General features: G+C 51.3%; 6 protein-coding genes across 6 annotated transcripts; 4 read left to right on the top strand and 2 right to left on the bottom strand.

Moving 5' to 3' along the window:
* Positions 1-382: 382 nt before the first annotated feature.
* N0V89_005861 (uncharacterized protein) lies at positions 383-1,984 on the top strand (the record flags this gene model as incomplete). The annotated part of the gene is made up of 1 exon (XM_056214635.1): positions 383-1,984. One exon carries the CDS (start codon positions 383-385, stop codon positions 1,982-1,984), a length of 1,602 nt encoding a protein of 533 aa, XP_056071902.1.
* A 788-nt stretch (positions 1,985-2,772) lies between these two features.
* Positions 2,773-3,801, top strand: N0V89_005860 (uncharacterized protein; the record flags this gene model as incomplete). The annotated part of the gene is made up of 2 exons (XM_056214634.1): positions 2,773-2,854; positions 2,909-3,801. 2 exons carry the CDS (start codon positions 2,773-2,775, stop codon positions 3,799-3,801), a joined length of 975 nt encoding a protein of 324 aa, XP_056071901.1.
* A 733-nt stretch (positions 3,802-4,534) lies between these two features.
* N0V89_005859 (uncharacterized protein) lies at positions 4,535-5,516 on the top strand (the record flags this gene model as incomplete). The annotated part of the gene is made up of 2 exons (XM_056214633.1): positions 4,535-4,712; positions 4,771-5,516. 2 exons carry the CDS (start codon positions 4,535-4,537, stop codon positions 5,514-5,516), a joined length of 924 nt encoding a protein of 307 aa, XP_056071900.1.
* Positions 5,517-5,652: 136 nt separating this feature from the next.
* N0V89_005858 (uncharacterized protein) lies at positions 5,653-7,299 on the bottom strand (the record flags this gene model as incomplete). Its single annotated transcript, XM_056214632.1, has 3 exons — positions 5,653-6,330; positions 6,384-6,444; positions 6,494-7,299. 3 exons carry the CDS (start codon positions 7,297-7,299, stop codon positions 5,653-5,655), a joined length of 1,545 nt encoding a protein of 514 aa, XP_056071899.1.
* A 591-nt stretch (positions 7,300-7,890) lies between these two features.
* On the bottom strand, positions 7,891-9,658 carry N0V89_005857 (uncharacterized protein; the record flags this gene model as incomplete). The annotated part of the gene is made up of 3 exons (XM_056214631.1): positions 7,891-9,068; positions 9,117-9,464; positions 9,520-9,658. The coding sequence occupies 3 exons, from the start codon at positions 9,656-9,658 to the stop codon at positions 7,891-7,893; spliced, it is 1,665 nt and encodes a 554-aa protein (XP_056071898.1).
* Positions 9,659-10,168: 510 nt separating this feature from the next.
* Positions 10,169-11,192, top strand: N0V89_005856 (uncharacterized protein; the record flags this gene model as incomplete). The annotated part of the gene is made up of 2 exons (XM_056214630.1): positions 10,169-10,421; positions 10,471-11,192. 2 exons carry the CDS (start codon positions 10,169-10,171, stop codon positions 11,190-11,192), a joined length of 975 nt encoding a protein of 324 aa, XP_056071897.1.

Below are 11,192 nucleotides of genomic sequence, written 5' to 3'. Positions count from 1 at the left end.
CACATAAATCTGTACACTTATGGGCTCAGGTGTCGTCGGTGGTTCGGAGCATGTTTGCGGCTACCGTATGAACACCCCCACAACTTTGGCACACTGAAATACTGTAATTAGAATTGTAGGCGGGATGAGAACCATTAGACTTCTGCTCACTTATTAGATCGTGAGTTGTTGAACATGTGGGGCGGGTCACTGTGGGACTAGTACCCCGCGGGACGGTCATAACCCAATGCGGAAAGGACATGCAGCTCGCCTCGCACCTTCGACTTTATACCCGGAGACTTCAAGAATGGTACACGAGACGCGAGCTTCGAGGATCAATACATGACACGGATTGAGGAGTGAATAGCCTTTTTCCAAAACCTTATTTCGCTTTCAATCCGGTATGCCTTCTCTATCCCCGTCTGACCTCATCGACGTGTTGGTCGTGGGTGGCGGCAACGCAGGCTTCTCAGCAGCGACTTCCGCCGCAGAATCTGGCGCACAACGCGTCGTTCTGATCGACAAATGTCCCCAAGAATGGGCAGGAGGCAACACGTACTTTACTGCAGGCGCCTTTCGCACAGTGCACACTGGAGCCCAAGACCTGATACCAATCGTCAACAATGTCGATTCCGAGACTGCCAACATTATCGACATGGATCCATACACGCCGCAGAGTTTTCGAAAGGATATGGATCGCATGACTTCTGGACGGACAGATCCGGTCTTGAGCAAGGCGTTGATTGACGAGTCGAACGCCGCGGTGAAGTGGTTAGCGAAGAACGGTATTCGATTTCAGCTATCGTTCAATCGGCAAGCTTATAAAGTCGATGGAAGGTACAAGTTCTGGGGCGGTATGTCCTTGAAGACCGAGGATGGAGGGAAGGGTTTGATCGAAGATCACCTGACCGCAGCTCAAACACATGGAGTTGACATATATTACTCAACTCCTGCGAAAAGTCTCGTCACGAGCGAGTCTGGAGCCGTCACTGGCGTTGTCGTCGCTCATGATGGCTTTGAGACCCTTTTGCGCACCAAATCGGTCATTCTTGCAGCTGGCGGCTTCGAAGCGAATCCCCGTATGCGATCTCAATTCCTCGGCCCCGGCTGGGATCTCGCGCATGTTCGAGGCACCCCATTTAACACCGGCGATGCGTTGGAGTTTGCGATACGCGATGTAAGCGCTCGACAAGCAGGTCATTGGTCTGGATGCCACTCAACATGCTGGGATGCCAACTCGCCTACCGACAGCGGCGACCGCGTCATCTCAAACGAGTTCACAAAGTCCGGGTATCCGCTAGGGCTAATGATCAATAATGCAGGGTGCCGCTTTGTCGACGAAGGCATTGACATGCGCAATTACACGTACGCCAAGTTCGGACGAGCAATACACGAGCAACCGGACGGGATAGCGTTCCAGGTGTGGGACCAGCAAGCCATACCATGGTTACGAGATGAGGAATATCGGGACGAGGTTGTGCAGAAAGTATGGGGCTCTACACTCGAAGAGCTCGCGCAGAAGCTGGCCTCGGACCATAATCTGGCGGACCCATCGACATTCGTCCAAACAATTAAAGACTATAACGATGCCGTATACGCAAACAGGAAAGAACAACCTCATCAGAAATGGGATCCCTCGGTCAAAGACGGGCTCTCCACGCAGTCCTCGACAGCACGACTGCCTCTGGCGAAGTCAAATTGGGCATTGCCCTTAGATGAAGGGCCTTTCATGGCAGTCAAGGTCTGTTGTGGCGTAACCTTTACGTTTGGCGGATTGGCTGTGAACCCGGAGACTACTGCCGTTATATCAAATGAGGGGCGAGAGGTTCAAGGCCTCTATTGTGTTGGCGAGATGCTTGGTGGCCTCTTTTATGGTAATTATCCTGGCGGTAGTGGGTTGACCTCGGGAGCTGTGTTTGGTAGGAGAGCAGGGAAGGCAGCTGCTCAATTTGCCCGCCGCAGTCAACCAAAGGAGAGGAAGTTATCAGATCGAGCACGCTTGTAGCTCGAAATACTACCAAAGAAACACTGCTCCATGACTTAAAGACTAGTTCAGACCGTTCGTGATGGTGTTTGTAACTCTGTGTATCAAACCTCTTGCAGTCTTGTCCTGGACTCTACACGATTGTCCAAACATAGCACAGATTAATACCAGCCAGTTATTCCGGTTTATGCTCAACACAACTCTGCCAAGGCGACGTTTCTGAGGACGTTCAGATTGGGCATGAGCAAATAGTGGAACGGCGGCCGCCCTTGACCAAAGTGCTCGTAATCAAGCCTGTGAGACATCTTGAAGAATTCAGCCCGAACCTTGGGGTCTGCGTAAAGATTGAATAATAGGTCAGCGCCACGGCAGGTGTCACGACGCCCCTGCCAAGGACACTATCGATAGGTGATTGAAGACTAGCACAAACGCCAAATAGACGCGCAACATCTTCCTCCTCATCTTTTCTAGAGTTGGTAAATGGCCATATCATATTATGTTACACCCGGAGATGATCTGTGCCGTATTAAGATCTGAGTCCGCTCCAGTGTTTATCTCCGTGACATAAACCCGGCCTCTTGGTTGGCCCGAACCACATGTATAACGGAAAAGGTGCATTAGCGGCGGCCGCCAACGGCTCCAACGTGCAATCAACTCTTCGACGGTCGGCTTGATGACGAATGCGTTATCCGGCGCATACACTCATTACAGTGTCAGACATCAAGTACAACTATAAATCGGCTCATTGAGATACGCAGTACCTCGTCACACAAGCCACCGAATAATCATCCTCGCCATCACACAAGACAATGGCTTCTTCCTCAGCTTTTGATTCCAGCTCTCTCTTTCGGGTCGATGGCATCGTTGCCGTCATCACAGGAGGAGGAACTGGTCAGTACCCACATTCAAGAGGTCACTGATCGTGATCGCTGACTTGGGTAATAGGTATCGGTCTGACTATGACCCGTGCCCTTGCCTTCAACGGTGCTAAAAAGGTGTACATCATCGGGAGACGCCTCGAAAAACTTGAAGAGGCTGCCAGAGAGCACGAGAGTATCATCCCAATCCAAGGCGACGTGACGTCGAAAGCAGACCTCCAAGCCGCTGTTGACCAGATCACCAATGAGGTTGGCTATGTGAACCTTGTCATTGCCAATTCAGGCGATATCGGTCCACCGGTTCGCTTCAACCCGGACCATTCAATCAAAGAGCTCCGGGAAACCCTTTTCACCAACGCCAATCCGGAGAAAATGACCAATACGTTGAATCTCAATGTCACTGCTGCTTTCTTCACGATGACAGCCTTTGTAGAATTGCTTGACGCAGGCAACAAGCAGGCACTCTTGGGCGGGTATGGGAAGCCTGCCGAGGGCAGCAAGGTGCCCTTGATCCAAAGTCACGTTATCTTCACAACTAGCATATCGGCATACAGCAGGCACTGGACCTCATCTCCTGCATATCTCTCGAGCAAAGTGGCGATCATGCAAGTCGCCAAGCATGCCAGTAGTCAGCTGGCACACCACGGGATTCGCGTGAACGCGATTGCACCAGGAAGTGAGTTTCCAGCATTGCACCATCCTGCACTTTGCAAGGAACGGCAAGCTAATAACGTTACACTAGTCTACCCGTCCGAGTTGGCTGCTGTGCTTATCAAGTCTCGAAAACCAGAAGAAGAGGTGCCTAGTGATGCAGGATTCGTCCCTGCGAAGCGATTTGGCACTGATGAGGAGATGTCTGGTGTTATCTTGTACCTGTCCAGCCGAGCGGGGGCCTATACCAACGGGTCGATTCTCACGACCGATGGCGGCCGCCTGTCAGTCATTGCAAGCACCTATTAGATTGAATGGGTCCTTTCTAGCCGCTGCAAACTCTTCCAGGGCACGAAGTTTGTAAATATGGTCTCCAGTCCGTAAGCTGCTGTTAGCGGGCACGTCTCGATCGAATATTTGTGTTTCGCTTACTGCACATACTGGAGACGAAACGTCCTGAAGTCTCTCATAGCTTGCCGCGCAGTTCAATCATATCATGTTTCGGCGAAGCGCCAGCATCCTAGGCGCTGCTAACATCTCAGCAAGTTCCCGTGACATCATACACACATAACCCAACTCATGTCAAGACAGTCTCGAAAGGTCGAACGAGTCGCCATACGCAAACCGAGAGTGGGGCTGATTAAAGAAGCATTTGTGGACCGAGAGTACAAGTCCTAATCAACAATACAAGGGGACCAAAGCGGCACATCGGAGAGTGTCCGTCGCCCTCTGTCCGAAGGCCCCGAAATTTAGCGCTGCGCCGAAAACCATCTCTCGGTGGCAGTCCGAACGGCGACTCGTGACGAAGCCAATGCGGTGCCCCGTGGAGTGCGTAGTGGAGCAGGTTGGGACAAGTAAAAAATGATGGCAGCCGCGGGGCGAGATTTCGGCCAAACACGCGTGAGTCTTTGTCGCAGTCTGCTATTAAAGAACGCGTCGCGCGTCGTATGCGGCAAACTTTCAATCTCATTGTGTTGTGCAATTGTTCCTCATAACTCCCCTGGACGGCCTCCTCTTTTTTGTGATCAATCCTTTCATCAACATGTCTGAGGTCCCGCTATATAACTCCCTGCGCGAGAAACTTCTCAAAGATGAAGTCGCGTACACACTCTCCGTCAAACTGGTTCGCAGTGTGGAGCTTCCCATGATGGCCAAAACAGCCGGTTTTGACGGCATCCTCATTGACATGGAACACTCATCTCTCGACTTGGACACCACCGGTTCGTATTATGCTTTCCGTGGACGCATCTTAGGACATTCCTAACCAAAGAGTCACAGGCCAATTATGCATAGCAGCTTTATATGCAGGCATTGCACCCATAGTCCGTGTCCCTTCTAAAGACCAGTTCTTCATCTCGCGGGTACTCGACGGCGGCGCCCTTGGCGTGATCGTACCACACATCCGCACCGTCCAAGACGCAAAGGACGTCGTCGCAGCAGCAAAGTTCCAGCCGCAAGGTCACCGGTCGAGCACGAACGGCTTGCCCCATTTCCAGTTTAGAAGCATTGCGGCCAAGAAGTCGAACCCGGTAGTGAACGCCAACACGCTAGTGATACCCATGGTGGAGACACTGGAGGCCGTGGAGATCGTCGAGGAGCTAGCTGCACTTGAAGGTGTCGACTCATTACTGATTGGCACCAATGATATGACGGCCGAAATGGGGATCCCGGGAGACTACGAGAACCCTAGGTTGACGGAGGTGTATCGCAAGACGATAGATGCGTGCAATAAGCATGGAAAGTGGGTCGGTTGCGGCGGACTACATGCACGGCTTGATCTTATCGAAAAGTTTTGCGAGATGGGCGTGCGATGGGTGATGGCGGCTACAGATGGGCCGTTGCTCCTTGGTGGAGCCACGAAGAGGGCGGCAGAGATGAACGAGCTTTCTCAACGAGTCAAGAAATCCGGCGGAGCCAACCCTTGGGTAAATGGCTCGGGTGAAAAGGTTTCAAATGATGTAAAGGCTTCATTCAGTGCGGCTGTCCAGGAAGTATTTCCTGCAGCGAACGGGGTTGCCTCATAGGATACTCATAGAATCCTGCCATTGCTTTTTCGACATTCTCTTACAATTACATTCCGATCATCGAAATATTTCCAGAATGTGTTACAAACTTGCTTGAGTCGTGTAAATCAGTTTAGCCGATAGGTGAACAGATGCCTCAAGCTTCGATCGATGATGCAAATCCGAGAATCAAGTTCTGGAGCTGGATTGGAACAGAAAGCTCTGAAACGGCGACTAACGAACGAAGCTTCTCCACCGAGCTCGAGTTAATATTTATCCGTTGTAGCTCTAGCACAATGTCGCGATACGTCCGCACAACCGAGTACCGGGTGGACAACAAGGTCAAGCCTATCTGTACTTGAGATATTATCGTTTGTACGTTTGCGTTCTGTTGCGGGTCTCTGACGTTTTGTAAATCTGGGCGTGTTGCCAATATGACACCGATAGCAAAGATGTGCAGCGCTTCAAGGCCTGCGATAGCACCAGACTGTGGATTGCTGAGCTGCTCTTCAACCTTCTCGAGGTAGGAGTCAAACACCCCCATGACCTGTTTCAGTATGCTTGCTCGATCCAGGTCGTGGAGAAAACGTTCACTCTGGAGGAGCTGAACGTATGCTTTCGAGCACAAACTGACGATGTGGTCTCTTGGTATCCGTATTTGTGGAGGTATTGTCTCCGCCCAGTGGCGGATGTTAATGTAATGACATAAGATACCGTCGTCCGGTTTGATGGACTGACGGATGGACCTTATCATTTGTGCATGTTGTATTAAACACCGAAGTGTTGCTTCTTCCACATTCGTGTCGTTTACTCCGGAAGGTGGCGATGTTGGCGGCTAGTCACAACCGTCAGTGGAAAGTGCGATTTTGTTGTACTTGATGTACGCACCGAAACCATGATGTCTTGATCGTTAAGGGAGAATGGTCTACCTAGACTGGTGCTGACATATCTTTCGATAGGTGAGTATTAAGCGCTTTTCACTCTTACTAATGACTTACGTATCGAGAATGTACAACGTCCATAGCAGGCTACTGCCAGCTCGCTGTTCATTATTTTGCGATCTGTGATCGGACAAGCGGATGGTATGCAGACCAGCAGAGATGCAGCGGGTCATGGCTAAGCCAAGCAGATGCCAAGTCGAACCTCCAAAGGTAGTGTACATCGAGAAGATGACTAGGGCTATGAGGCTACGTATAGCTGAAAGGTTCCCAGCATGATCTAAGATCTTTGGCATCAGACGAACAGCTCGGAGTGCAAACTCTGTGGCAAGCATCTCTTTGTAGGTGTAGTGCATGCCCAGAAGAAGACCAGTTGCAGTTCCAAGGTATACAATGGCCAGGTGCTCCGGGAGAGGCTGTGGACCATCATCGTTCCCATGCCTCATAGTCATACTATCGTGACATTCTGTAAGCTCAGCAGCTGTCATGTAGGGGAAGGTCTGACAAATCATCTCGACGTAACAACGATATGCTGCGCTTAATTCGGTGCTCGCCAGGTCTACATCAGGCAATCTGCTCTGTCGAAGCTCAGCAAGTGGCCCAGAGAGGGCTTCGTTGGTATTAATAGGCAGCGTAAGATCCGAGCCAGACACTTCAGTAGCTGCATACAACATGCTGGAATACGACAGACCCTCGGCTGACAATACTTGACTGTCTGTACGCTCCGCCATTGCTGATAAGGACAGATAGGCCACATCGTCTTGCATCTCATGATGACTCTGATCACCAGAGGCCTCAGGCAGAGATACGTTTGTGGTCGTAGTTGTGGCCTCGTGGTATGGTGCATGGGTCCCAGGCGAAAGCATGGGCGCTCTCGTAGGCGAGTTGTACTGCCTATCGTGCTGAAGGTGCCTTCTCATGCTACGTATTCTTCCTTTTAAAGCTTCGATTCCCGTCTCACTTGCGACTTCGCCATTGTCCAAAGCTGGACCAAAGCCGCGGGGTACGCAAGTGGCCGAGGCGTCGCGACATTGCACGCACACCGGAGTGTCCCGGGAGCACTGAGATTGGTGAGAAAGCGTTTATCGGGCACGTTTGAATAGTAGTATGCTTACCTTTTGCTTTCGTCGCCAGCATCGCTCACAGGCCTGCGAACGAAGCGCGGACATGTCGTGTGTGGGGGTGCAGAAGGCGAGAAGCATCGAGTCTCGGGGAGGGTCCGATAGTCCGGAGAGATGTCCGATTGGTTGTTCCTCCCGACGCAAAAGAATTGAGAACTTAGTCGACAAGTTAACGTACCGGAGCTCAATATTTGTGATCGCATTCGAGTGAAAACTATATACTATGTACAATGGCCGCAACGTGAATATCGGTAGCGAGACTGGTATCCCCTGGTCGCAATTCAACGCTTGAGCGCGGCGCACGCCACTACCACTCCGTCTGATCGCTTAATGGATTCAGTGATTCTTGCTTGTCTGTGACTCGATTCGAACCTCGGTCACTTTGTTAAGGTCTTCGTCAGTGATCTTCCTCTCGACATCACCAAGACCTCCATCGGCCAAGTCTGCTGCTGTTGGGTACGCAACCTGTCGGACCGTGTACCAAGGCCGCTCGAACAGCCTGTCCATACTTTCCAAGGACCTTCCCGCTGTTTCGGGCAAGGCAAAGAACACATAAATCAAGGAACAGGTACAAATGCTGGCAAAAAAAGCGAAGGCGCCAAACCGATGGGTCGCGGCAAGTAGACTTGGCATGGCACGCGAGCAGCCAAAGTAGAAGGCCCAGTGGAAAGCCATGAGGATTGAAACATTGAGCGAGCGGATACGGATCGGGAATACTTCGGCGGATACTAGGTATGGGATCGAAAACCACCCGATTGACCAAGCCACAGCATGGAGGAAAATCGCAACGATCGAGGCCTTACTTGCAGCTGTTGCGCTCGAGCTCGCTTCGATGTCTGCGGTCGACATCTTGTTCGTTACTCCGAGGTAAGCTCCAACGTAGGTCAACGTCACAATCTGAAGGCAGATTCCAGTGATGAGCGAGCGTCGTCGGCCAATGAAGTCGATGATGAAGATGGAGAAGATCAGCACTGAAACGAATTTGACAATTCCATAAAGACCGGTTGCAAGGAAGCGTGATTCCTCGCCAGCGATGCCAAGGTAACCGAAAATGGTGGGAGAGTATTGCGTGATGGCATTTGCGCCAGACCACTGACCGAACATATGGCAGAGGAACATCAGCACGAATCGGCGACGGTTCTCGGTAACCGTGAATGTTTCCTTGGTTAAATCCCAGACGCTGGCTCCACTAACAGCTTCAATCTCTGCGTTGAGTTGCCACTCGATCCCGGCGAACTCTTCCTGAATATATGGATGATCTTCGGGAAGATTTCTCAGATCGCAAAGAACCTTCAACGCTTCGGTGCGCTTGTTCTTGGAAAGTAGGTATCGAGGAGACTCTGGTGTGAACAGAAGGCCAACTCCCCATATGACGGCAGGTATAAGTTGCAGTGCAGTGGGAAGCTGCCACTGAAGCTGTGTGCCAGCGTTATGCTTGGTGATACCATAGTTAAAGAAGAAGCCAAAGACAACCCCCAGTTGCTGGCAACAAGCATATTGTAGAGTAATCAACCCTGATCTACCGTTAGGCCTTGTCAATGGAGTTTTCTGTCCTGACATACCTCGAATACTTCGTGGAGCGATCTCAGTCAGATAGATGGATGGGATCACGGTAGTCGTGCCGATTCCAAGACCCGCTATGAAGCGGCTGGCATACAGGCCGGAGAGGCTTCCGCTACTAAAAGTCTGACCAAAGATACCTGCAATATAGACTAATGTGAATACAAGCAGTGTATTCTTCCTTCCCAGCCTCTGGACAAGATTGACACAAGCAAGACAGCCGAAAACGGCACCCGCTGTTGCCATTGCAACGATCCAACCTTTTGTATTCGCATACTGGTCATCAGTCTCGTGGTCGAGAACAAAACGCGTCTTGAAGCTCTTCATGACAACGATGGAGGCGATATTCCCTACGACATGGGTCAGTTTCACGAGGATCAGCCATCATGTGTAGATAGTACGCACCTTCATCGAACCCTTTGGCCACGCCGGAAAAGCTCCATACTGCAGTGCAGAAGAAGAGCCAGAAATTGAAGATCTCACGAGGGCAAGCCTTGACGGCGTCGACAGTCCCCTTGAGGAGACTCGGCTTTTCGGAACCCATCGTTGATAGACCGTTTAAAGTAAAAGCAGTTAAGGAAATAGGACTGTTGTGAATGCAACGAAGCGGAAGCCCCAATACTTGTACGCCTGGACAAGCGCGAAGGCATTGGGAGACGCCTAATAGCAGGACGAGCTTACCATAGCTGACAATTGGAGAAACCCCCCATAATCCCGCGTGTGTTCTGTGGGGACCCCAGACTTGTGGAGAACTGCTCCTCAACGACTCATACAATTTGGCGCCGCTAGGCTCCGAAGCGTCCGAGTAGCGCCACCGGACGCGTTTCGGACGCTTCGGATCTCCGTGCGCGCCTCTTCTCACTCATAATTCGGCACAGACGTCATGTGATGGACTTTGAAGATCTGTTCGGAAGGCGTCCGGACTATCATGTAACCTTAATGATACTTGCAATGTGAGCATGCCTGATGAGAGCTCGTACATAAGAGAGACAGTGTCCACTTGATATTTGCAGGTGGACTGAAGCTTGTGTATCAATTTCACTACACGTTCAAGATGGCTCCAGGACGTATCGATTCCGTGTCTGAACCGACAACATCTCAGAAGCCGACAGTCTACCTGCTAGACTCGTTTCATCCAGAAGCCACAAAATACGCTCAGGATTTATTTGATGCAGTCTTGCCTACCGATCCGCGGCACTCACAATGGCGACAAAAGGCGGAGTACCTCCTGATTCGGGGTTCGTCTCTGACCGCCAAAGACATCAAGTCATGTCCAAACCTGAAGGCGCTTGGCAAACAAGGTGTTGGTATGTACATGGCTTATTAACTGAAGTGCCTATAACTGACTGTCGGCAGGCATAGATAAAATTGATGCAGAGGCCTGCAAAGAGCGTGGCATCAAGATCTTCAACACGCCAGGTGTGAATGCGCAAGCGGTGGCCGAAACAGTGCTGGCGCTCACGATGTCTGTCGCTCGTGAAATTGGTCGAATAACCGCCATCCAAAGTCGCGGCGACGTGATACCAAAGGAGCAATGCTCAGGATTGATCATTAGCCACAAGACCATCGGAATCGTGGGTATGGGCAATATTGGCCAAAGTGTCGCGAGGATATTCCAGAGCGGTTTAGGTTGTAATATTGTCGCGTACGACCCGCTGCTGCCCAAAGATGCGTGGAGCGAGGTTCCACACAAGCGGGCAGAGACCCTCGAAGACCTTCTCGAAGCTTCAGATGTCGTCACTCTGCACATCCCGCTCTTGCCTCAAACGAGAAACCTGATCTCTTATCGCGAACTCTCCATAATGCGAAGGAACGCTATCCTTGTGAACACAGCGCGAGGTGGCATCATCAACGAAGCCGACCTAGAGCGCGGGCTGAAGGATAACCTTATATGGGGTGCTGGCCTTGATTGTCACGAACAAGAGCCTCCGACCAAAGACCGTTATGGAGGGTTGTGGGAAACAGGCCGGGTATTATCGACGCCTCACGTAGGAGCTGCAACTGCGCAGACACAGATGGAGACGGCAATGGCGGCTATAGATCATCTCTCAGATTACATACGCACAACTCAAGCGTAG

The sequence above is a fragment of the Didymosphaeria variabile genome, assembly GCF_027946475.1.
Source record: "Didymosphaeria variabile strain IMI 356815 chromosome Unknown scaffold_4, whole genome shotgun sequence".
Lineage (NCBI taxonomy): Eukaryota > Fungi > Ascomycota > Dothideomycetes > Pleosporales > Didymosphaeriaceae > Didymosphaeria > Didymosphaeria variabile.
The sequence above is the reverse complement of the archived record's forward strand: the minus strand, read 5'-3'. Positions and strand labels throughout refer to the sequence as shown.